General features: G+C 43.5%; 1 protein-coding gene across 1 annotated transcript; it reads right to left on the minus strand.

Annotated features, from left to right (window-relative positions):
• Positions 1 to 5,856: 5,856 nt before the first annotated feature.
• Positions 5,857 to 24,711, minus strand: LOC107297536 (urea transporter 2-like; the record flags this gene model as incomplete). The annotated part of the gene is made up of 5 exons (XM_015826899.1): positions 5,857 to 6,039; positions 7,872 to 7,921; positions 10,628 to 10,762; positions 13,648 to 13,795; positions 24,519 to 24,711. Coding segments are annotated over 5 exons (709 nt in total), but the record flags the coding sequence as incomplete, so codon positions are not given.
• Between the last annotated feature and the right edge of the window lie 2,671 nt (positions 24,712 to 27,382).

Here is a 27,382-nt window from a genome sequence, read left to right on the forward strand (position 1 = left end):
ACATCTGGGTGTTCTTGCTTTGACAACAGATGGAAATGTAGCCCTCTTTTCTCTATCGCTTTCAGAGTTTGTTGATGCTGAGACGGGGAATGTGGATGAGAGTCCAGCTAGTCATAACAATAATAACTCAGCCGTGGGAACCCAAGGTTATTAGGTCCAGAGTTGATAGAAATTTGGCGGGCAGGAGAGCTGGGGAGAAAGCCTGCGCTTCAAGCTAATTGGGGAATGTGATTTATGACTATTAATTGGAGGAGGGAATTGCACTTTGCTAGTTTGTATCCAGGGGAGGGGAATTCAGTTTTTAGCTTCAGCTATGTAGTGCCGATACTTTGTTTCTCGAATAAAACATTCTTTAAGGAAAACAATGCCTCGAAGTTCTTCTGTCGGAACCATGACACTAGACATACCCAATTCCGGCAACCGTTCCTTATATGTTTTAGCCTCCAGTCCCCTAATCATCTTTGTTGCTCTTCTCTGCACTCTTTCTAGAGCAGGCATGTCAAATTGGCAACATCACATGACATTGCGTGACGTATCGGGACTTTTTCCCCATTGCCAGCAATGGGGTGGGCATGGTTTCAGTATGATGCATCTGGCCCAGGGGCCGGCAGTTTGACATGCCTGTTCTAGAGTCTCAACATCTTTGTAACATCGGGGTGACCAAAACTGGATGCCGTATTCCAAGTGTGGCCTTACCAAGGCCTTGTAAAGTGGTATTGACACCTCACGTGATCTTGATTCTATCCCTCTGTTAATGCAGCCCAGCACTGTGTTGGCTTTTTTGGCAGCTGCAGCACACAGCTGGCTCCTATTTAAGGGATTGTCCACTAGGACTCCGAGATCCTTCTCACAGTTGCTACTACTGAGCCAGGTACCACCTATACCAGGGGTAGGCAACCTTGGCTCTTTTATGACTCGTGGACTTCAACTCCCAGAATTCCTGAGCCAGCTTGGCTCAGCTTGGAAACCTCTCCCTTTCCCCTCAGCATGGCTGACTCAGGAATTCTGGGATTTGAAGTCCACGAGGCATAAAAGAGCCAAGGTTGCCTACCCCTGACCCATACTATACCTGTACATTTGGTTTCTCTTGCCTAAATGTAGAACCTTACTTTTTTCACCATTGAATTTCATTTTGTTAGATAGTGCCCAGTGTTCAAGTCTGTCTAGATATTCCTGTATCCTAAGCCTGTCTTCTGGAGTGATGTATCCTCCTTGGAAAAAAGTTCTTTGAACAAAGGCTGGATTGTCGGAGATGTTTCAACGATCCTGTACTGAATAGGGTTTGGATAAGATGATCTCTAAGATTCCTTCCAACTCTCTGATTCGATCATATGATAGAATGATTTCTATGATATAAAAGTGTAATAGAAACTCATTATTAATCCTTAAAGTAGCTTTACGGTTCCTTCTTTCAGGGACGAGAGGAATGCTATCCATGAGTAAAGTCAGCTAACGTTCACCCTTCTCTCTCAAAATATACAGCCCAAACCAAGATAACTGTGTAGTTGGAGGGGCTTAAACGTAACCCCTAAATCATTGCTAGTGCTCTTGAAAGGATTTTCTCCAGCTTATTTTTTATCTCTTTAAAAGCCAGAGTATATCCACTAAAGTCAGCTTTGTGCTGAAAGGCTATTCTCCTTCTGGGTCACATCCAGAAATGGCCACACAACTGTGGGAAGAATCCAGAGAAAGAAATATTTTGGGAAATATTACCAGGCAGAATATATTTCCCCAAAGGAATAATGGAGAAGATCTTTTTTTTAAAAAAGGCAGAAACCACCCCCCAGAAATTAACCCAGCCCCTAGGCAACCTTGGCTCTTTTATGACTCGTGGACTTCAATTCCCAGAATTCCTCAGCCAGCATGGGGGAACTGTGGCCACTTTATGACTCGTGGACTTCAACTCCCAGAATTCCTGGGCCAGTATGGCTCAGCTTGGAAACCTCTCCCTTTCCCCTCAGCATGGCTGGCTCAGGAATTCTGGGAGTTGAAGTCCACGAGTCATAAAAGAGCCAAGGTTGCCTACCCCTGCCCTAGGGCCTAGGCCGCTTTATGACTCCTGGACTTCAACTCCCAGAATTCCTGGGCCAGCATGGCTCAGCTTGGAAACCTCTCCCTTTCCCCTCAGCATGGCTGGCTCAGGAATTCTGGGAGTTGAAGTCCACGAGTCATAAAAGAGCCAAGGTTGCCTACCCCTGCCCTAGGGCCTAGGCCACTTTATGACTCCTGGACTTCAACTCCCAGAATTCCTGAGCCAGCATGGGGGAACTATGGCCCCCTCACGGCTTGTGGACCAACTCCCAGAATTCCTCAGCCAGCACGGCTCAGCATGGAAACCTCTCCCTTTCCCCTCAGCATGGCTGGCTCAGGAATTCTGGGAGTTGAAGTCCACCAGTCATAAAAGAGCCAAGGTTGCCTACCCCTGCCCTAGGCAGAAGCCAGCTTTTAGAAATGCAGATGTGATAATCCATTCAAAAAGGTTGGAGCCCTCCAGCTAGAAGCTGATCAGGAAGTCAAAGACCCTTAACATCTACATACCCCCACCCAAATTCTAAGGACAGGAGACATAATAGGATTAATCCACCAATGCCAAAAGGGCACACTCAGACATGACACAGGAAATACAAAGCCTCAAACAGGAACAGGACACAACCTCAAGAGCCCCAGAAGGTAGTTTCTCCTTAATTCCAGGTTGCTTCTCTCCTTGACCAGTTTCCAACCATTGTTTCTCGTCCTTCCCTCTGGTGCTTTGGTGAATAATGTGACCCCCTCCTCTTCTTTATGGCAGCCCCTCAGATACGGGATCACTGCTATCATGTCACCCCTATTTCTTCTTTTCTTTAGACTTGCCAAACCCAAGTCCCGCAGCCATTCTTCGTATGTTTTAATCTCCAGGCCTTTGATCATCTTAGTTGCTCTTCTCTGAATTTCTTTCCAAACTCTCGACATCATTTTTGTGATGTGGTGACCAAAATTGGCTGCAGTATTCCAGGTGTGGCCTCACTAGGGTTTTATAAAGCGGTACTAATACCTCGCGTGATCTTGAGTCTATGCCTCTGTTTATGCAACCCAGGATTGTGTTAGCTTTTTTGAGTTCCCCTTCAATTCCATCATCTAAGTCATTTATGAAGATATTGAAGAGTCCTGGGCCTACGACGGAACCTTTTGGTACCGCACTGTGCTTCCTTGGTTAGGCTTGTTTACTTTTTGATTGTTTGTCTGAATTGGTAGTTCTTGGATTGGGGTAAACCACTAGTCTTTAAAAATAGATCAAATCCCACTCCCTTCTAGGTCTAATGATGTTACCTAGCTGGGTAATGAAACGTCTGCAAGAAAACCAAGTTCAAAGAGCACCAAGGATCCGACAGTCCTCCTCCTCCTCCTCCTCTTCCTCCTCCTCTTCTTCTTCCTCCTCCTCCTCTTCTCTGCAAACCCCTCTCTCTTCTAACACTGATGATGTTACCTACTTGGGTCATGAAACGTCTGCAAGAAGACCAACAAGCTCAGAGAGCACCAAGGATACCACAGTCCTTCTCCACCACCTCCTCCTCCTTTTCACTCCTCTTTCCTTCCTCCTCCTTCTCCTCACAATCCCCACCCCTTCTACCACTGATGACGCTATGTACTTAGGTCATGAAACGTCTGCAAGAAAACCACCAAGCTCAGAGAGCATCAAGGATCCCACAGTCCTCCTCCTCCTCCTCCTCCTCCTCCTCCTCCTCCTCCTCCTCCTCCTCCTCCTCCTCTTCTCTGCAAACCCCTCTCCCTTCTAACACTGATGATGTTATCTACTAGGGTCATGAAACGTCTGCAAGAAGACCAACAAGCTCAGAGAGCATCAAGGATCCCACAGTTGTCCTCCTCCTCCTCCTCCTCCTCCTCCTCCTGTTCTCTGCAAACCTTGAGCTGTAAATATTCTCTTTTGTTGCAGAGATTCTCCTGCTTATATTGAGAACATCCTAACTTGATCATTCCTTGACAATTGCCACTTTCTCAACAGTTCTTTTGGGGCAACTTACAGGAGCTGGGAGAAAAACTGCTTCCGTAGTCACTCATCTTCCCAAGCATTTCTCACGTTGCTTACAAAAGGAGCTGACACACGATCACTCCTAGATTAGTTATGTCTTCAATGCGCAGATTATACATTTTGGTTAATAAATTGGGAATGCATTGATATATATGAAAAGCCTTCTTCGGATCAATTTTGCTCTAGCACTAACTGCTCACTACTCTCTATGTTGCTAGGAATTTGAGGATGTTGTAAACATATCTTGCAACAATTGATATCCTGAATATTTGCACAAAGGGAATATTGTGTGTCTAACCCCACGTGGCCAAATAAAGCATTCGGTCATTCATTCATTCATTCATTCATTCATTCATTCATTCATTCATTCATTCATTCATTCATTCATTCATTCAAAGTAGTCGTAACTTGCAGGTAACAGCTAAGTTTGCAAATAATAATAACAATTTCTCTTCTTTACAAGTAGTTCTCAACCTACAGCCATAATTGGTTCCACTGCTAAGCAAGGCAGGTTTTTTTTCAAAATTTTATTTATAATACAATTTAAAAAAAACATTGGATATAACGTGACATTCCAGTATATACATTCTTATCAAATTATTCCACATTTTACAATCGATTCTTCATCTCTGAATATACATCTAAATTTTATATACAATACATATTCTAAAATTACATATATTTCTATCTTAACGCTAGCCTATAATCCCAACCGTCCTCCTCGAATCCCTCCAGCGGTAAAATTTATCCCAGGTTTCGAAATAAACTGATCTACATTTGTCTTTCAATACCACTGTGAGCCTGTCCATTTCTGCACATGATAATATTTTATATAGTGTCTCTTCCTCTGTGGGAATTTCTTTGCTCTTCCATTTTTGCGCGAACGCCAGCCTAGCTGCAGTCAAGATATGTAACAGCAAATAGATTGTTGCTTTATTGTATTTCTCTGTAGTTATTCCCAACAGGAAAAGTTCAGGTTTTAACTCGTAAGTCCAACATTAATATATCTTTCAGCCATCTTCGTATCCTATTCCAATACTCAACAAGCCTTTGGGCATTCCCACCACATATGATAATATGATCCTATTGCTGTTTTACATTTCCAGCACAAAGGTGAGATGTTTGGACCCATTTTGGCTAACCTTGCGGGTGGGAAGTGCCATCTATAAAACATCTTGCAGAGATTTTCCTTGTATGAGGTAGCTAGAGTGAGTTTCCTATTTCTTTCCCACAGTTCTAAGCAAGGCAGTTTTTAAACGAGTCACGTCTGATTTTATGCCTTTTTTAAAAAAAAAAAAAACACGGCTGAGGAATTCTGGGTGTTGAAGTCCACAAATCTAAAAAGTTGTCAGGTTTGGACCCCTCTGGTCTAAACTGAATTGTCCCACCTATATTATGTTCCTTTCCAGATGAATCAGATAACTATATGACGCTCAGTTCTGACTGAAGAACATCTGGAAGGTTGAACTTGGCTGATCCAAGGGGAGGCATCAACAATCGAGGAGGAGGAGGAGGAGGAGGAGGAGGAGGAGGAGGAGGAGGACTTCTTCTTCTTCTTCTTCTTCTTCTTCTTCTTCTTCTTCTTCTTCTTCTTCTTCTTCTTCTTCTTCTAGAAGAAGAAGAAGAAGAAGAAGAAGAAGAAGAAGAAGAAGAAGAAGAAGAAGAAGAAGAAGAAGAAGAAGAAGAAGAAGAAGAAGAAGAAGAAGAAGAAGAAGAAGAAGAAGAAGAAGAAGAAATAATAATAATTGTCCGCTGAAAACTAAGTCTTTGTTCCGTCCTTCCTTGGGAAGACTGTCTAGTTGCAAGACAGATTCTTGGATTTGGCTCATTCACACTTTGTCACAAATGGTTTCAGGGCACGGCTTCTTTCTCGCGATGTAATATGCCCGGTTGACTTCGGGATAGGTGACTTTGGACAAAGGCAGCTTGAAGATGGCCTCGTTGTTGGTGGTTAAGAGCAGGAAGGTGAGTGAAGATAAGCAGAAGGGCCAGGTCCCAACTGGAAGCCCAAACTGGAAAGGAATAAAAACAGCAACATCTCAGAAATGGGTCTATGGAGACTCTCCATCATGGTTGTCCCATGTCAAGAGGCAACTAGACTTTCTTGTTTTGCTTTGAAGACGTTTCGCTTCTCATCCAAGAAGCTTCTTCAGCTCTGACTGGATGGTGGAGAGTGGAAAGATTTATACTCCTTGCAGACAGCTGGTCATTTGCCTTCTTTTAAAGAGGTGTTGAGGACACTTGGAGGCTTATCTGTGTCCTCAGGGTCACCTGAGCGCTGCAAATGGGTGTGGAGCCTTCTTGGGACTGCGGAAAGGACAGTGTTGTAGACTGGCGATAGATGATGTCGCGTCCCTCCCCCTTTGTTGAGGAAGGGCTGTTCAATTTTGACCTAGATGGCCTCTTAGACCCCTCGTTCAAACCAGTGGTCCACTCAGTCCAAAATGTGGATTTTGCTGTCAGCAATACATCTGCATTTAAAAGGCCACTCTTTTGAAGACAGCAAAGTCCACATTTTGAACTGAGAGGACTGCTGGTTTGAATGAGGGGTCCAAGAGGCTATCTAGGTCAAAATTGAACAGCCCTCCCTCAACAGAGGGGGAGGATACAACATCATCTATCTCCAGTGTTACAACACAGTCCTTTCAGCAGTCCCAAGAAGGCTCCACACCCATTTGCACTGCTCAGGTGACCCTGAGGACATAGATCAACCTCCAAGCAGCCTCAACGATTCTCTAAAAGAAGGCAAATGTCTGCAAGGAATATAAATATAAATCATCTATCTCCAGTGTTATAACATTGTCTTTTCAGCAGTCCCAAGAAGGCTCCACACCCCTTTGCACCGCTCAGGTGACCCTGAGGACACAGATAAACCTCCAAGTGGCCTCAACGATTCTCTAAAAGAAGGCAAATGACCAGCTGTCTGCAAGGAGTATAAATCCTTCCATTTCCCCCACCATCCAGTCAGAGCTGAAGAAGCTTCTTGGATGAGAAGCGAAACGTCTTCAAAGCAAAACCAGAAAGTCCAGTTGCCTCTTGAAAAAAGCACCTTTGGGATATCAGAAATGTCTTTGGGGAGTTTATACAAAATCAAGAGGATGGGCCACAAAGATGTGGTCAAAGCCCGGCCCCGTTTTTACATCTGTTGTAAACTTACAAAGTGCTACACACTTTTTGGAATTAAACAACAATGGAAGATATCTACCTCATTGGCAATAATATCAAGTGGACAATAACAGAACAACAGAGTTGGAAGGGACCTTGGAGGTCTTCTAGTCCAGCCCACTACTCAGGCAGGAGACCCTGTACAACTTCAAACAAATCGTTGTCCAATCTCTTCTTAAAAACCTCCAGGAGGCTTTCAAGAAGAGACGGAACTGCCATCGGTCAGAAATGGTGTAGGGACTCCTGCTTAGGCAAGGGGTCAGGCTAGATGACCTACGAGGTCCCTTCGAGCCCTGTTGTTCTATTTTTATTCTATTCAGGTTGCTCCACTGATCAATTGTTGTCACTCTTAATACATCTCTCCTTAGTTCTAGCTTGCTTCTCTCCTTGATTCGTTTCCACTGTCTTACTTCGGGACTTACTCAACACACTTGTGTGTGCTGTACTACAGGTAGTCCTCAACTTAACGATTGCAATTTTGCTTGTAAGTCATTGCGGTCATTAAACGGGTTACCGCGTGTCTTAACGGTTACGCCTTGCAGGTGGGACATTGTGAGGTTAAAATAAGACAGACACCTCCCCCCATTTAAGCCACCTGCCATTCCCCCCCTCTCAGAATGAATTGATGACGATAAATAGATACAAGTCAATCTTCGTTCCCGGATGATCAGCAACGTACCACGGAAAAAATACGGCTCATCGCTTCTCCCACGTAGGCGGTAAAAAAAGCTGCAAAAAGAAATATAAATAAGTAACGTTGCTACTGATTGTAAAAGACTCTGAAATAATAAGGGGTTAAGGGACAGGGGGTGAAAGAGGCTCCGATCTGTTACTTGGGACCGGCCTCCCTCCCTCTCGGCCCTACCCACCTCACAAGATTGTTGTGGGTAAAAGAGGAGAGGGAAAGTAACGATGGAGAGGTTTGCCGCCTTGCGTTATTTGTAAAAATAATAAAGGCGGGATACGAATAAATAAAGCCATTTTTTGATGGGGGGCAGGGAATTCCCACAAAACACTGAGTCGTAAAGTGGGCTGTTGGGTTGGAACCCTCTACTGAGTTGCAACAAATAAATGAATAAGTACAATAAATACAATAAGAGTGATACAATGAATTAAAACAGTCATTTGTTAAAGCAGGGCTCACCAAGCGTTCCTGCTTGGCAGCCCGGAAGAAAAGGGAGGAGCAGGGAAATGTTCATGCGCAAACGGACACGCTATCACTGCGGCAGTGGTAGCAGGTGTGCGCACGTGCAAGTGGGCTGTGCGCATCCATGGCGGCATGCTGGCGCCCACACAAATGGGCCGCTGGCACCCACGCACATGTGCAAGCAGGCCACTAGTGCCCACATGACATGGCAGTGCTAGTGCCCCCGTGCGTGCACAAAGGGGGCCACTAGCCCCCGCGTGGTGGCACTACCGCGAGTGGGGTGGCTCGCCAGCTATTCCTGCGGCCTGGTGGCCAACAGGCCACGGTCTGGTACTGGGCTGTGGACCATAGGTTGGGGACCCCTGTGTTAAAGCAGGGCCATCACGTTCTTTGGTCCCCCAAGCTTTTGCTGTTTTGTCGTGGATCCAACCGTTTGGCTGCTGGAACAGGAAAGAGAATCCAAGGCAGAGTTCATTGAGAGTGGTGTTATCCCTTCAATCATGTCTGACTCTTGGCGATTCTATGGACCGGATCTCTCCACATCTTCAGACCTTGCGCTACTTCTTTGAGTGGTTCTATGCTCTGGCTGGGGTCAGCTTGGAGGGTGTCCAGGGTGTTCTTTGTCGGCCTGGTTTCCTTTCACTGCTAACTCTTCCAAACACAACTGCTTTCTCCAGTGGCAAAGTTCATCTAACACCCAGCTAAAAACCAGGTTCACTCGTTTGAGGTTTAGCCGTTATTGTGACCTGTGGGGATGGGCGAAGCAGCCCATCACACTAAACCAGAATGGGGTCTATTGCAGAGGTCCCCAAATTTTCCAGGTTGGCAGCCTGGAGGGAAAGGGAGGAGCAGGCAAATTTACAGGCACACATGTGCTTGCATGTGCAAATGGGGCCGTGCGCACCTGCACGACGCTCATGGTGGTGCTAGCGCCTGCACGCATGTGCAAATGGGGCCACTGGAGCCCATGCGTGCACACAAATGGGGCCGCTAGCCATCATGCAATGCTCACAGTGGGGCTAGCGAGAGTGAGGGGGGAGTGCGCCCACATTGGCCAGCCATTCCCATGGCCTGGTAGTCAACAGGCCATGGACTGGTAGTGGGCCACAGCCCACAGGTTGGGGACCCCTGGTCTATTGGTTGAATCACAACAAGGAGGTGAATCAAGTAACAGTATTTGTTCACCTGGCTTTAACAAGTTGTGTGAACTCGGACAAATCCTTTGCTCCTAGAAGTATCGCTCGAATTATGACCCTAATGGTGCCTGCCATTTTATGACCTTGTCAACGCTGCTAACATTGGATGTTTTTGCTTTGACAATATATGAAAATACAGCCATTTTCTCTTTAACCTGTGTGTTACTTTTAGAGTTAGAATTAGATGATGCTGGGGGGGAGAGAAGGAAGAATATGTATGGGAATTAGTTTGACATAACAACCTGGTAGTAAAGTGTTTTTTCTCAAGGCTGTTTGAAATAAGAGATGATAAGGAATGGCAGGCTGGAGAACTGGAGGGAAAGCCTGCATTTCAAACGAATTGGAGAATGTGATTTATGACTGTTAATTAGGGGAGGGAATTGTGCTTTGCTATTATGTGTTTAGGGGAGGAGAATTCAGATTTTGGCTTCATGTCATGGTTCTGACAGATGTTACTCTTCAAAGAACCTCGAGGCATTGTTTTGAATAAAGATTCTTTAAGATAAACAATGCCTCGAGGTTCTTTGAAGAGTAACATCTGTCGGAACCATGACAGACCACTTTTGTGCTGAACCATGGCAGCCATTTTGCGAAAGCTGCAGCCACGAAGCAAACCCACGGTTCCCTTGACGCTGCACAGCTGTCGTAAAATGGACTTGTGTGACCGTCCGGATTTCATGACCTTCCTTTGCGGTGGTTGTTAAGCGAACCCTGTGGCAGCCAAGTGAACCAACGGTTGCTAAGCGAAAGCCGCGGTCGTTAAACAAACCAATGGCTCACCAACGAAGGACAGGATTGTGTGACCGTCCCTGATTTTAAGGAGAGCAGTGATGGTTAAGTGGACCACTGTGGTCATTCAGCAAATCTGCGGTCGTTAAGTGAACGCAAATGACAATAAATGGGGCCTGGTTGCCATAGATCTAAACTGCAGTCATGTGATCATGGGAGGGGGGGCGACGAGGGAACCGCCAGAACTTTGAATCCAGGTGGTAAATATGGTAGGTCCATCAGAACTCTCAACAGCCACTAAGTGATCGGTCGCAAAACGAGGACTACCTGAATTTTAGTGCTGGAAAGAGCCTGGTTACTCACCGCAAGTGACCGCCAACACAAATGTCTGCCAGGTGAGGGCGTAGAACATCCCGCCGATGGCAATGCAGGAGAGGCAGCTGTTGTAGTTCCACAACCCGGCGTAAATTTTATTCAGAGGGGAAGCCAGACTCAGAGCTACAAAATAAAACAGATGGAAAAAATGGCTGAACCCTTAGAGAATATGGCAACCCAGAAGATCTCCTGGTGTCCACCTCTCCTCCTGGTGTCCACCTCTATAGCTTTAACCCCAAAAGGAACATGATTCCCATCAACGTCTATGGAGATTCTCAGTCATCCAGGTCAAGGTTATTCCCAAAGGTGCAGGAATTGGGTATGTCTAATCTAGGGAAAAGAAGAAATAGGGGAGATATGATAGCCGTTTCCCAATATTTGGGGGGCTGCCACAAAGAAGAGGGGGTCGGCCTATTCTCCAAGGCATCTTATAATAATAATAATAATAATAATAATAATAATAATAATAATAATAATAATAATAATAATAATAATAATAATAATAATAATAATAATAATAATGATAATAAAGTTGGAAGGGACCTTGGAGGTCATCTAGTCCAATCCCCTGCTCAGGCAGGAAACCCTATACCATTTGAGACAAATGGCTGTCCAGTCTCTTCTTAAAAACCTCCAGTGTTGGAGCATTCACCGCTTCTGGAGGCAGGTGGTTCCACTGGTTAATTGTTCTAACTGTCAGGAACTTTCTCCTTAGTTCTAGGTTGCTTCTCTCCTTGATTAGTTTCCATCCGTTGCTTCTTGTCCTGCCTTCAGGCGCTTTGGAGAATAGCTTGACTCCCTCTTCTTTGGGGCAGCCCCTGTGATACTGGAACTCCGCTATCCTGTCCCCCCTCGTCCTTCTCTTCATTAAACTAGAAGTTTAATCTGAAGGCAGGACAAGAAGCAACGGATGGAGAATAATCAAAGAGAGAAGCAACCTGGAATTACTTCCTAACAGGGAGGACAATCAACCAGTGGAACAGCTTGCCACCAGAAATTGTGGGTGTTCCATCACTGGAGGATTTAAGAAGAGACTAGACAATCACCTGTCTGAGATGGTATAGAGTCTCCTGCTCAAGCAGGGGGCTGGACTAGAAGACCTCCAAGATCCTTTCCAATTCTGGTATTCTATTCTGAGTCTTTTTCCAAAAGGCAACTGGACTTGAAAACATTTTGCTTCTCATCCAAGAGAACTGAAGAAGCTCCTTGGATGAGAAGTAGAACATTTTCAAGGTAAAACAAAACCAAGAACGTCCAGTTGTCTTTTGGAAAACCACCTTTGGGACATGATCCCATAGAGCAGGGGTCTTCAAACTTGGCCCTTTGATGACTTGTGGACTTCAACTCCCAGAATTCCTCAGCCAGGCGTGTGTGCCTGGCTGAGGAATTCTGGGAGTTGAAGTCCACAAGCCATCAAAGGGCCAGGTTTGAAGATCCCTGGCATAGAACAACTCAAAGAAGTAGCGCAAGATCAGAAGATCTGGAGAGACCAGGTCCATAGAATCTTTGTATATTTTGGTCTCCAGGCCTTGGATCATCCTAGTTGCTCTTCTCTGAATTTTTCCCAAAGTCTCAACATCTCTTTTGTGATATGGTGACCAAAATTGGCTGCAGTATCCCAGGTGTGGCCTCACTAGGGTTTTATAAAGCGGTACTAATACTTCTACACTAGAACTAAAATACGGAGACAAATATGTTGGGTCCTAACATAATCGAAAAAACCGACGACGACGTGTGCCGACCGAGTACCAGTTCGCTAACAGGTGATCCTGAGGTTCCAGGGAGAGGGTCAACGACAAAAACTCGGTTAGACATGAACATGGAAACTAAAAAAGACGGATTTACATTTTGAAACGAAAAGAGTGCATTAAACCTCACGACTGCTCTTTGAGGTCTTGGAACTACCTTCGAACACAGTTACTAAAACCTGGTGGCATCGCTTCTTTTCATCTCGAGTGGGAAATACTCAAAAATGGAATGAATTTCCAAATTGGCATCCTCTAAGAACAAAGGAAGAAGGGATAGAATCAAGATCACGTGAAGTATTAATACCACTTTACAAGGCCTTGGTAAGGCCACACTTGGAATCCTGCATCCAGTTTTGGTCACCACGATTTTAAAAAAGATGTTGAGACTCTAGAAAGAGTGCAGAGAAGAGCAACAAAGATGATTAGGGGACTGGAGGCTAAAGCATATAAGGAACGGCTGCTGGAATTGGGTATGTCTAGTTTAATGAAGAGAAGGACGAGGGGGGACAGGATAGCAGTCTTCCAGTATCCCAGGGGCTGCCCCAAAGAAGAGGGAGTCAAGCTATTCTCCAAAGCTCCTGAAGGCAGGACAAGAAGCAACGGATGGAAACTAACCAAGGAGAGAAGCAACCTAGAACTAAGGAGAAACTTCCTGACAGTGAGAACAATTAACCAGTGGAACAACCTGCCTCCAGAAGCTGTGAATGCTCCAACACTGGAAGTTTTTAAGAAGAGACTGCACAGCCATTTGTCTGAAATGGTATAGGGTTTCCTGCCTGAGCAGGGGGTTGGACTAGATGACCTCCAAGGTCCCTTCCAACTTTATTATTATTATTATTATTATTATTATTATTATTATTATTATTATTATTATTATTATTATTATTATTATTATTATTATTACCCAAAGTTCTCCTGAAAATGTGTTATCCCCAAAGACCCTGGACTTGTTTGGTTTGGATCACTAGCTCACACCTTCCCTGTCAAAGGTTAAGTGTCACGCCCAGCCATCAAAGTCTGTCCAACCTTTGCAAATAAATCTTACTATCAATAAACGCTAGATCCCAGAGTTTGGTCCATGCACGGCATCACAGAACACTACCTCAACACGAAGCTCTTGAGATATTGATGTTCTTGAGATACTGGAATTGTGTACCTCTTTTTCTTAGAACATTCCACCAACATGGACAGTAAGAATTCTAGGCCCAACCTGTTTGGGATCTTGGAGAATGTTGAATAATATAATGCCACCTGTCATACCTGCAGGTACTCCAACCGCTGAGCCAATCACAGCATGGCTGAAGATGAGAGGGGATGAGAGGAAAAGAGCCAACATGATGATGCCACCAGTCCAAGGGTTATCGCAACCGTAGACCTGCCCGATTCCTACTGGGATAGACCTCAGGAGCTGTGGAAGAAGCATTCAAAGGAAGGGGTTGAAGGTTGTATCAAAAGGACTTCCATTATAGTGGACGAACACTTGACCATGAGCCAGCCGTGTGCAGCAGCAGCCAAAAAAGCTAATACAATCCTGGGTTGTATAAACAGAGGCATAGAATCAAGATCACGCGAGGTATTAGTGCCGCTTTATAAAACCCTAGTGAGGCCACACCTGGAATACTGCAGCCAATTTTGGTCACCATATCACAAAAAAGATGTTGAGAGTTTGGAAAAAAGTCAGAGAAGAGCAACTAAGATGATCCAAGACCTGGAGGCTAAAACATATGAAGAACGGCTGCAGGACTTGGGTTTGGCTAGTCTAAAGAAAAGAAGAAATAGGGGAAATAGGGGAAATAGGGGAGACATGATAGCAGTATTCCAGTATCTGCCACCAAGAAGAGGGGATCACATTATTCTCCAAAGCACCAGAGGGAAGGATGAGACACAATGTTTGGAAACTGACCAAAGAGAGAAGCAACCTGGAATTAAGGAGAAACTTCCTAACAGTGAGGACAATTAACCAGTGGAACAGCCTGCCACCAGAAATCGTGGGTGCTCCATCACTGGAGGTTTTTAAGAGTCTAGACAGTCACTTGTCTGAGATGTTATACAGTAGGTTCTCCTGCTTGAGCAGGGGGCTCGACTAGAAGACCTCCAAGGTCCCTTCCAGCTCTGTTCTGTTCTGTTCTCATGTGACCCCCAGGAACGCTGCAACCATCATAAATGTGAGTCAGTTGCCAAGCATCTGAATGTAAATCACATGACCCTGGGGATGCTGCAACGGTCATAAGGGCAAAAAGATGCTCATAAGCCACTTTTTTCCAGAGCTGTTGTAACTTTGAACAGTCACTAAGCAAAGCGTTGTAAGTGCTTGTATCTTGATTGAGCTTAACACCTCCAGAGGGTGTCCTGTATCTATCTATCTTATCTATCTATCTACCTACCTACCTATATCTCTATCTCTATCTCTATCTCTATCTCTATCTCTATCTCTATCTCTATCTCTATCTCTATCTCTATCTCTATCTCTATCTCTATCTCTATCTCTGTCTGTCTGTCTGTCTGTCTGTCTCTGTCTCTGTCTCTCTCTATTTATATCTATATCTATATCTATATCTATATCTATGTCTATGTCTATGTCTATGTCTATCTCTATCTCTATCTCTATCTATCTCTATCTCTATCTCTATCTCTATCTCTATCTGTCTCTATCTATCTATCTATCTATCTATCTCTATCTGTCTCTATCTGTCTCTATCTATCTATCTATCTATCTATCTATCTATCTATCTATCTATCTATCTATCTATCTATCTATCTATCTATCTATCTATATCTGTCTATGTCTATGTCTATGTCTCTATATCTCTATCCATATCCATATCCATATCCATATCCATATCCATATCCATATCCATATCCATATCCATGGTAGGTAGGTAGGTAGGTAGGTAGGTAGGTAGGTAGGTAGGTAGGTAGGTAGGTAGGTAGGTAGGTAGGTAGGTAGGTAGATAGATAGATAGATAGATAGATAGATAGATAGATAGATAGATAGATAGATAGATAGATAGATAGATAGATAGATAGATAGATAGATAGATAGATAGATAGATAGAATCTATCTATCTACATCGACATCTGCATCTGCACCTGCACATACATATACATATACATCTATTTTCCTGTCTGGGACTTCTTCTACACCAGCCATGGTCATTTTGGTCACCTGTCAAGATGTGGCCTTGACTAGTAGCTTCTCCATTAATTGAACCCCGGCTGGATCTGTTCCAGAAAAGCATGAACTAGTCTTTTGTTTGCTGAACCCAACCCAGGAGCTGACGTGGCTCTTCCCGTCCCTGTGTACAAGGGGCTAATGTCAGGCTGCTCGGTCCTGCGTCTGAGCTGGGATAAGCTGAACTTGGACTACAAAGATCTTATTCTTTAATTAAATCAAATTATTCCTGCCGGAGTCTCTTTTGGGCTTGACAGCCGAAAACTCATTACTGCTTTGGCTAAGTCATCGGGGAATGTTTTTGCTAAATAACCCTGGCATTTGCTCTTTTTTAAAAAAATATTTTATTAATTTTCTATTTTTACAATCAAGTGCTTAATAAGCAACGTGATGACTGAGCCCCTTAGTAATTCCGTAGTACATATAAGCTTCTTCAAACTCAATCTAATATTACACCCTCCAATATATCCTCTCTTCTCCTGTAGACATTTTTCCACACTAAGCAAATACAATTCTTATTGTGGTTAGTATTATTGTGAGTATTATTGTTGCGGTTGGCATTTGCTTTTGAAGCCTCTCGCCGAGATAAGAATAAAAAATATATATTTCAAAACACATTTTTTTTAAAAAAAAAGACATGAGAAATGTAAACGTGTTGGGACGGCCTGTACGAGGAAAATAGATCTAAATACTTAAAATGGAATTAACCTTGAGAAAATCTTAACCAGTGAGAATGTTTTGAACATTGTAGGGAAAACCAATTTAAATAAAAATTGTAAACAGGATTTATGACGAGGCAACCAAGATGATCGGATAAAAAAGAAGCATGATATGGATGTGATTATTGTTGGTAGCAATGTTGGAAAAATCTTTTATCTTTATTGGTTACCTATCAAACCAATAAGAATTGCATCAATTCAAGGTTGGCAAAGAGATTATTATTGGAAGAACAGAAAATCAAGCAAAGCTATTACGTGGACTTTGGAATATAGAAACTGATTGTTAGTGATTACTTTGCAAATATAAGCCCAGGCAACACGCTGTTTATCAAATATTAAGGTCTTTATGCTAAAAAGTCAACAATATTAAAAAAAAATATTTTAATAGCTTGCTACTCTTGCATAAATACCTCTGGAAAAGAGGGATTTTTAATTCCCAAACCTACGGAGGAATCAAGGTCTAAGGCTGTAATTTTCCACAGTGTCTTGAGACACTCAAGGTGGCTTCCAGCTGCCGAGTCCTTCCTATTTTTACAAGAAATTTACTCCCAGATGAAATAAATTGCTTTTCCCATACATGGAGTTGTCAACTTAAAACCTTGACTGGACTAGAAGACCTCCAAGGTCCCTTCCAGCTCTATTCTGATTGATTGGTTGATTGAAATGATATAGGGACTCCTGCTTGAGCAGGGGGCTGGACTAGAAGACCTCCAAGGTCCCTTCCAGCTCTACTCTATTCTATTCATTGAAACATTCTAGCTCATTGTCCTTTAAACCAATATATATATATATATATATATATATATTTATATGTTTTCGTAGATTTTCACGGGTACAGGTATGCAGGTCTTGGCGTACTCGGGTCTTTTCCCGTGTAAGATTGAGAGTATCTTGGCGACGTTTCGACGAGGTCCCACTCGTCATCTTCAGGCTGGGGTCTTCAGCTTCGTGCTTGTGCGAGCAAAGTGTGATCGCTGCTGTCTCTCTATAGATATTGGTGTGTGTGTGTGTGCTGTAGGTGGGTTGGTTGGCTGTGTTGGAGTTGAGTTCTTACAACGCTAAAGCTCAGGATGTTACAGCACAGCCAACCCCCCAGGATGTTGCAACACAAAACTCAGGATATCACTACACTAGATCTCAGAATGTAATCACACAACCCATTACCCAGGTCGTCATAACACAAAAGACTAATGGGCACACAGCCAGCACCTCAACTATTCAGGATGTTACGAAACAGCCGAACAATCCGCAAACAATAACTCCAATATATAATATAAATTATTCTTACGCTTAATTTAGTGACTTTTATTCTAGCTCATTTCCCTTATATATCTCAGACATGTGTTGTTCTCAAGGTGTAAAACATTCTAGAAGGGAGGTGTAAATCTTTAGTAACAATAAATCAACGTCCTGCTAGCACTTTTTCCAATTAAAAAAATATATTAAAAAGCAGAAGCATTTGTGAACAGCAACGAAAAAACCCCCCACATTTTGCTTTAAATAAAATGTGTGGATCAGAAAAAGGGCTAGCAGTCTCCTTCTGGTTTTTAGCATAGCTTTTTATTTATTTTTATTTTTTTATGGTGGGATATAACTTCTTGTGATTTGCAAACCCCTGCTCCTTTTTTTCCCAGCTGGAAAAACAACCGACAGCATGTTTTCAGGTATAATCAAGATGAAATAGGGAGGAATGAATAATTTACTGGCTGGTGACCAAGCCCATAAATAACATAATCCACACTGGAATTGTGTAGCGGCCAAGACAGCAACAACACCACACCCAAGAGGTATTCTGGTAGGTTGAAGGATGAGTATATGGAACCACAACTTCAGATGTGACAGTTTAGAACAGCGTTTTTCCAACTCTTGACGGCCTTTAAGATGTGTGGACTTCAATTCCCTACATCCCCCAGCCAGCGTTGCTGGCTGGAGGATTCTGGGATTTGCAGTCCATACATCTTAAAGGCATCGAGGTTGAGAAAAATAACTCTAGAGATATTATAATCTTTTTGCAACATGAATCAAAGAGGGAATCCAAAAGGTTATAAACCCAAGTTCCTATTTGCAAGCAAACCGCGCCTTTTCATGAAGTGTCAGTCTAGCCTTATCCTTAGTTTAATGTTTTATTCTAGCAATTTGTCGAGTACTCAGAAACCAGGTTCACCCAAGATGCTTAAGCCATAATCATAATAATCATAATAATCATAATAATCATGATGATGATGTTGGAAGGGACCTTGGAGGTCATCTAGTCCAACCCCCTGCTCAGGAAGGAAACCCTATATCATTTCAGGCAAATGGCTGTCCAGTCCCTTCTTAAAAATCTCTAGTGTTGGAGCATTCACAGCTTCTGGAGGCAGGTTGTTCCACTGGTTAATTCAGTGGTTCTCAACCTGTGGGTCGGGACCCCATTTGGGGTCGATCGACCATTTCATGGGGGTCGCCAAGCAAGGCTGTCCGCCATTTTTTTTGTCCGCCATTTTTCCCCCCTTTTCCAGCGGGTGCCTTACCTCCCTTGGGCTGGGCCAGCTGGTGGTCGGCCTGCTCCGTCTCTGCCACTTGCCAGCTACGCCTCGGCCAGCGCAGGGGGCGGAACCACACATGCGTGGCGCTCCCGGGCAGGGAAAGTCCTCGACTTATGACCGGTTGGGTAGTCCTGGACTTACGACTGGTTTAGTCCTCGACTTACGACCGGTTTAATCCTCGACTTACGACCGGTTTAGTCCTCGACTTACGACCGGTTGGGGTCGCGGCATTAAAAAGGTTGAGAACCACTGGGTTAATTAGAATAGAATAGAATAGAATAGAATAGAATAGAATAGAACTGGAAGGGAACTTGGAGGTCATCTAGTCCAAGCCCCTGCTCAGGCAGGAAATCCTATACCATTTCAGACAAATGGCTATCCAGTCTCTTCTTAAAAATGTCCAGTGTTGGAGCATTCACCGCTTAACCTATTTGGTCTGTTTCTTTTAAATAATTTAAATCCCTCTAGCTGTGTGTCCCATTTGTGGGTTTCATCCCACCATGTTTCTGTAATGGCAACAATATCGTATCTGCCCTCGTTAACCTGAATTTCTCGTTCACCCTGTTTGCTGTTCATACTCTGTGCATTGGTGTATAGACATTTGAGTCCTTTATGACCGACCCTGTGTTTACTTTCTACGTACCCTGTGTGGTGCCTGAGTTCCCCTATTGTCTTACTATCTATTTGGTTAGTGCACTTTGTGTGACACTCGCTATTAGAAGCTTGACTTTGCTTGACAGCAAGGTTGATATTCTTGTCCGCACACATATCTATGTTCCATGCACTGGTAGCCCTATAGTTTTTAGATTGCCGGCGACAGGGATGTTCTGTATCAATTAACTCACTGTCCCCGCTGTTTAGTTTAAATATTCCTCCAGAAAATCTGTAAATTTGTAAATTTACAAATTTGTAAATTTGTCCAGGTTCTTTTTCTAAAGGTTGCTAAGCCTGTTGTAGGAACCTGGCAGCTTTCATTACATGACATAGAACATAGAGAACATAAAATCATAGAGTTAGAAGGGACCTTGGAGGTCTTCTAGTCCAACCCCGTGTTCGAGCAGGAGACCGGATATCATTTTGGATAAATGGCAGTTCAGTCTCTTACGATTCAATGCAGGGGGCCAAGTTAGAAAGTGAATTCACAAGCAGGTTAAACATGCTGTGTGAGTGGAGTTGATGTCATCACCAAGAATAGCATCTGGATTGTTGCAACGCGCTCTACATGGGGCTGCCCTTGAAGACCACACCTGGAATACCGCATCCAGTTTTGGTCACCACATTATCCCCAAAAAATAAAAATAAAAATTGAGACTTTGGAAAAAGTGCAGAGAAGATTAAAGGGCTGAAGACTAAAACATATGAAAACCGGTTGCAAGAACTAGGTATGGTTAGTCTAGTGAAAAGAAGGACTAGGGGTGACATGATAGCAGTGTTCCAATATTTGAGGGGCTGCCACAAAGAAGAAGGGGTCAAATTATTCTCCAAAGCATCGGAAGGCAAGACAAAGAAAAGAAGAAGGCTAGTCTAAAGAAAAGAAGAAACAGGGGAGACATGATAGCAGTATTCCGGTATTTGAGGGGCTGCCACAAAGAAGAGGGGGTCACGTTATTCATCAAGGCACCAGAGGGCAGGACGAGAAACAACGGTTGGAAACTGACCAAAGAGAGAAGCAACCTGGAACTAAGGAGAAACTTTCTGACAGTGAGGACAATCAACCAGTGGAACAGCTTGCCTCCAGAAATCGCGGACTGGAGATTTTCAAGAAGAGACTAGAGGTTCTCCTGCTTGAGCAGGGGGCTGGACTAGATGACCTCCACGGTCCCTTCCAACTCTGTTATTCTATTCTATTCTATTCTATTCTATTCTATTCTATTCTATTCTATTCCATTTCATTCCATTCCATTCCATTCCATTCTATTCTATTCTATTCTATTCTATTCTATTCTATTCTATTCTATTCTATTCTATTCTATTCTATTCCATTCCATTCCATTCCATTCCATATATTCTATTCTATTCTATTCTATTCTATTCTATTCTATTCTATTCTATTCTATTCTATTCCTCATATTTCTATTCTATTCCATTCCATTCTATTCCATTCCATTCCATTCCATTCCATTCCATTCTATTCTATTCTATTCTATTCTATTCTATTCTATTCTATTCTATTCTATTCTATTCCTCATATTTCTATTCTATTCTATTCTATTCCATTCCATTCCATTCCATTCTATTCTATTCTATATTCCAATGTCTATTCTATTCTATTCTATTCTATTCTATTCTATTCTATTCTATTCTATTCTATTCTATTCTATTCCATTCCATTCCATTCCATTCCATTCTATTCTATTCTATTCTATTCTATTCTATTCTATTCTATTCTATTCTATTCTACTCTACCCTGGGAGATTGATCAGGGCACTGAGTTTTAGCCTTTTATGTTTTTTATCGTTTTCATATTTTTATTGTTGTGAGACACCCAGGGCTGTTTGAAGATGGCTGGTCACGCAGCTCTTCGAAAATGCAATGCAACCGTTTTACAATCCAATAAAAATAAATACATATAATCAATGGTCCAAAGGGAGAAGGTGACAGAGCTTTTGGTCTAGAGACACTTATAAATTCAAATAAAAAAACAAACAAACAAGATTGAATTGGTAGCCAGGTGTTGGTGACTTTCAGTCTTTTATCCAGTCAGGATGGGCTGTTATTATGGTTTTCCCCAAGAGTTCAAAGTTTCCACAATTCTTAGAAGTCAGAAAGTAGACCATAATATATATACTGTATATATATAATGTTATAACATCTTAATTATGCCCAATTCAGGTGATATAGTTCTAGGCGGTTTACACCGTCTATAAAAGTCAAATGCTACAATAATATTTCCTAACCTAGCCCAGAGAGAGACCTTCCATGGTTTTGATGTTGTCACGAATAACAAACAACTTTTTTTGTGGATTAAAGTGCAGGAAAAACTGTTTTCATGACACGGCTATTTAGTGACTCCTGTGTTTATTTGGCTTCGAGTGGGCTGGACTGCTGCTGGATAGGCGATAAGCATCATAATTTGAATTCTGCCACACACTAAATTCATCCCATCCTGAGAACAACAACTGTAAGGAACAATCAGATCTTCTACTGACTTGATGGCTTCAGTGATACTGAAGTAGTAACTGTGAGAGGGATCTCAGAGTCCTAGTGGATAATCCTTTAAATAGGAGACAGCTGTGTGCTGCAGCTGCCAAAAAAGCCAACACAATGCTAGGCTGCATTAACAGAGGGATAGAATCAAGATCACATGAAGTGCTAATACCACTTTACAAGGCCTTGGTAAGACCACACTTGGAATACTGCATCCAGTTTTGGTCACCACGATGTAAAAAAGATGTCGAGACTCTGGAAAGAGTACAGAGAAGAGCAACAAAGATGATTAGGGGACTGGAGGCGAAAACATATAAGGAACGGTTGCTGGAATTGGGCATGTCTAGTTTAATGAAGAGAAGGACGAGGGGGGACATGATAGCAGCCTTCCAATATCTCAGGGGCTTCCACAAAGAAGAGGGAGTCAAGCTGCTCTCCAAAGCGCCTGAAGGCAGGACAAGAAGCAACGGATGGAAACTCATCAAGGAGAGAAGCAACCTAGAACTAAGGAGAAACTTCCTGGCAGTTAGAACAATCAACCAGTGGAACAACCTGCCTCCAGAAGTTGTGAATGCTCCAACACTGGAAGTTTTTAAGAAGAGACTGGACAGCCATTTGTGTGAAATGGTATAGGGTTTCCTGCCTGAGTAGGGGGTTGGACTAGAAGACCTCCAAGGTCCCTTCCAGCACTGTTATTCTGTTATATTCTGTTACAATTGTCCCATATCTGGTCTTTCATGTCTTCTAACAGTGCATTCATCATCATTTAAGCAAGTCAATTCAGCTTGCTGTTGGTCATCCAATGTGGTGTCAAGAGTTGTCAAGTTGTCAAGAGGAGGTTTAGTAGAGTCCTTGTGCTGCAGAAAGCAGCACAGGCCTGATTTTAATCCAAAATTCTAACCCTAATCCAAAACCTAACCCCAACCCCAACCCTAAGCCTATTCATGACTGTCTTTTCATACGTGGCCTAATTAGTTCTCGTCCTTCTGCATAATGCCTAGATATTATATAGAATGCCTAGGGAACGTATACAGCATTTTAAAATAACACAGATTTCAAATTGTTGAAGGAAAAAATCTTCATCAGGGTCCAGTCCAAGCCGGGAATAAACCACATGGTGACTGCTTTGGAAAGAAGGTTGCAGTTTATTGGAGAGGAGAGCCAGACAGAAAGATGGCTCTGGAAGAAAAGAGAGAGAGCACATGTAGGGAGTGGGTTTTTATACCCTCTGGAGCCTTTTGTTTGGAGTTGTTCCTGTGGCATGAACTTGGACCTGAGTCTGAGTGTGCCTTCCTCGTATTCTGATGGTGGTGGGTTAATCCCATTATGTCCCAAAGGTCATATCCTGCTTCCCTGGGGCTGTGGCGGATGACTGTTGGATATTTTTGATGTGAGGGATTGCTGATTCTACGAATCTTTCTTTCTAATCCCAGCCTCCTGACTCCAATCTTTCTGACAAGATTATCACATCTGCATTTCTGCAGACCTGGTTTCTGTCTGGGGCAGAGAGACTTGGGCGTGGGGGGGTTGGTTTCTGCCTTTAAAATCCTTTGGGGAAATATAATATTCTGCCTTTTTAATATTTCCCAAAATATTTCTTTCTCTGGATTCTTCCCACAATATGTTGCCCCCAAATGTCATGCATTCTATAGATTTCCTAGGCATTCTATAATAATAGTAATAATAATAATAAATAATAATAATAATAATAATAATAATAATAATAATAATAATTATTATTATTATTAATAATAATAATAATAATAATAATAATAATAATAATAATAATAAGTTGGAAGGGATCTTGGAGGCCATCTAGTCCAACCCCCTGCTCAGGCAGGAAACCCTATACCATTTCAGACAAATGGCTGTCCAGTCCCTTCTTAAAAACTTCCAATGTTGGAGCATTCACCACTTCTGGAGGCAGGTTGTTCCACTGGTTAATTGTTCTAACTGTCAGGAAGTTTCTCCTTAGTTCTAGGTTGATCAGTTTCCATCCATTGCTTCTGGTCCTGCCTTCAGGCGCTTTGGAGAATAGCTTGACTCCCTCTTCTTTGGGGCAGCCCCTGAGATATTGGAAGACTGCTATCCTGTCCCCCCTCGTCCTTCTCTTCGTTAAACTAGACATACCCAATTCCAGCAACCATTCCTTATATGTTTTAGCCTCCAGTCCCCTAATCATCTTTGTTGCTCTTCTCTGTACTCTTTCTAGAGTCTCAACATCTTTTTTATATCGTGGTGACCAAAACTGGATGCCGTATTCCAAGTGTGGCCTTACCAAGGCATTGTAAAGTGGTACTAACCCTTCAGGTGATCTTGATTCTGTCCCTCCGTTAATGCAGCCTAACACTGTGTTGGCTTTTTTGGCAGCTGCAGCACACGGCTGGCTCATATGTACAATGCCAGCTTTTCACACGATGCCGATAAGAAAGGCATCGCAGCAGCCAGACCATCCAGGTCAACGCACACATGTTATCCACACTTATTTGAAGCTTCTTCCTTTAGAGATCCCCCCTCCCTGCATCAAAGACCGCACAACAAAGGGGTACGCGGTTGGTATCATCTTACCATAGTCACTTGAACGTCAGACCAAGAGTTGTTGGGCAAAAAGGTGGTCGGTTCTATCAGTGTCGTAGGGAAGAAAGGATTATAGTGACCGGTGGCCCCTAGGAACAGGCTCAGGGCCAAATTGAAAGGCAGCGTGAAAACTGGAAGGTCCCATTTGCTGAAGAGCGAGGCTAAAGCGCTGGTAAAGATAGGGCTGAAAAAGAAGAACAGGAACGATTGCAGATCATTGCCGAAAGCATATAGTCATTTTTGCTACAGACCTTACCAACATTGTGGCTTTTTAGAATATAGAACATAGAAGCATAGGCTTGGGAGACCCCAGAAGTCTTCTAGTTCAGAGGTCCCCAACCTTTTGGGCACCAGGGACCGGTTCCGTGGGGAGAGATTTTTCCGCGGACCAGAGGGTGCGTGGTTTTGTGTGCTGCCTGCATCCTGCAGATGGGGATTTGCTTGTTTGTGTGGACCGGTTGCTGGCATGCTGTGGCCCAGTACCGGTCCACAGACCGGGGATTGGAGACCCCTGTTCTAATCCAATTCTTGCTCAAGGCAGGAGACCTCATTTCATCCCAGGCAAATGGTTACCCGGTTTATTTTTGCAAAGCGCCAATGATGGAGCACCTTCAACTTTCAGAGGTAAGTCATTCTGCTGATTACTTGTTCTCGCCATCAACAAATTTGTCCTTACTTCCAGACTGGATCTCTCTCTTTAACAAGCTTCCACCCATTACTTCTTGTCCTGCCCTTTGGTGCTTTAGAGAATAAGTTGACCCCTTTTTCCCTCAAGTATTGGGAGACAGCTGTCATGTCTCCCCAATCCATCTGTTTGATAGCTAGACATACCTACCTGGTGCTCCTCAACTGTTTCATCCTATGATTTAGCCCCCAGACCCCTGATCATCTTTGTTGCTCTCCTCTGCACTGTTTCTAGGGTCTCAACATCTTTTTTACATCGGGGTGACCAAAACTGGATGCAGAATTCCAAGTGTGACCTCAACAAGGCCTTGTAAAGTGGTATTAACCCTTCACGTGATCTCGATTCTATCCCTCTGTTAATGCAGCCTAGCACTGTGTTGGCTTTTTTGGCAGCTGCAAAACGCCTTTAGACACAGCTCCCACAGTAGGCTGGAGCTGATGGAATTAGAAAAACAAAGACTCCTAAAATCTACATTCCCCGCCCAGCTCCAAGGACAGGGCATGACCTCCCAACCACAATGGGGGTCAGGCAACAATAACTGGAGTACAAAAAGGGCACATTCAACCACAGGTCAAAGTACATTTCACAAGGAACAGGCATTCAAACACAAAGCCCCAAACAATGTATAAAACCCCACCTAGTCTCAACTCCATTTTGTCAGCTGCCCCAGAACCTCCTGCTGTTGTTGGTTCTGCTCATCAATAAACAGAAACCTCCTTTCCTAAGCAGCTAGCCTCCATTTCATTTTTCAGCATCTTTCTCCCGGCTTGGAAGCGGACCTGATTTTTCTTCCTACACCTGTATCTATTTTTCCTGCCTAATTAGGGTCTTACTTTTTTCACCACTGAACTGCATCAAACTTCAGAAACTCCAGGAAAAGAAGAATCTTTTTTATCCATGATTCTGGGATAGGAACTGGAAGCCTGAGACTTTCATCGCAAAAAAAGCTTTGAAGGTATGTGAAGATTTCAGTCTCCCCCTTTCGTTTCTTCAGCAAGCAAAAACAAGCAGCCTAGCTGTGAGTGAGCTCTAAATTGATAGAGGTCCCCATCCTTTTGGGCACCAGGGACTGGTTCTGTGGGTAGAGGTTTTTATGCAGACCGGAGGGTGCGTGATTTTGTGTGCTGCCTGCATCCCGCAGATGGGGCTTTGCTTGTTTGTGTGGACCGGTTTTCTCAATATGAAGGAGAAATCAAAACATGTCACTAAATTCCTTGGAATGACAATGGTCTTCCTCGTTGCCACTATAGTTCCCAAAGCAAGCAAGTCCCAAAGCTGTTTTTTTCAAAAGGCAACTGGCCTTTGTTTGTTCTTGCTTGAAGATATTAAAATAGAATAGAGCTGGAAGGGACCTTGGAGGTCTTCTAGTCCAGCCCCCCCTTAAGCAGGAGAACCTATAGCAGGGGTAGGCAACCTTGGCTCTTTTATGCCTCGTGGACTTCAACTCCCAGAATTCCTGAGCCAGCATGGCTCAGCTTGGAAACCTCTCCCTTTCCCCGCAGCATGGCTGGCTCAGGAATTCTGGGAGTTGAAGTCCACGAGTCATAAAAGAGCCAAGGTGGCCTACCCCTGGGCTAGGCCTAGGCCGCTTTATGACTCGTAGACTTCAACTCCCAGAATTCCTGAGCCAGCCTGGCTCAGCTTGGAAAACTCTCCCTTTCCCCTCAGCATGGCTGGCTCAGGAATTCTGGGAGTTGAAGTCCACACGTCATCAAGGGGGCCGTAGTTCCCCCATGCTGGCTCAGGAATTCTGGGAGTTGAAGTCCACCAGTCATAAAAGAGCCAAGGTGGCCTACCCCTGACCTATACCATCTCAGATAAGCAACTGTCTATCTAGCCTCTTCTTAAAAACCTCCCGTGATGGAGCGCCGACGATTTCTGGTGGGAAGCTGTTCCACTGGTTGATTGTCCTCACTGTTAGGAAAATTCTAGGTTGCTTCTCTCTTTGATCACTTTCCAGCCACTGTTTCTCGTCCTTCCCTCTGGTGCTCTGGTGAATAAAGTGACCCCCTCTTCTATGTGGCAACCCCTCAAATACTTCTTCAGTCAGAAATGAAGAAGCTTCTTGAAGGAAAAGCAAAATGTCTTCAAGCAAGAGCAAAGAAAGTCCAGTTGCCATTTGGAAAAGCACTTTTGGGACATCCGCGATCTGGTTGACTGAAAATCTCCA

Source organism: Protobothrops mucrosquamatus, unplaced genomic scaffold (genome assembly GCF_001527695.2).
Source record: "Protobothrops mucrosquamatus isolate PMUCROS unplaced genomic scaffold, P.Mucros_1.0 scaffold3365, whole genome shotgun sequence".
In the NCBI taxonomy this organism is placed as follows: Eukaryota; Metazoa; Chordata; class Lepidosauria; order Squamata; family Viperidae; genus Protobothrops; species Protobothrops mucrosquamatus.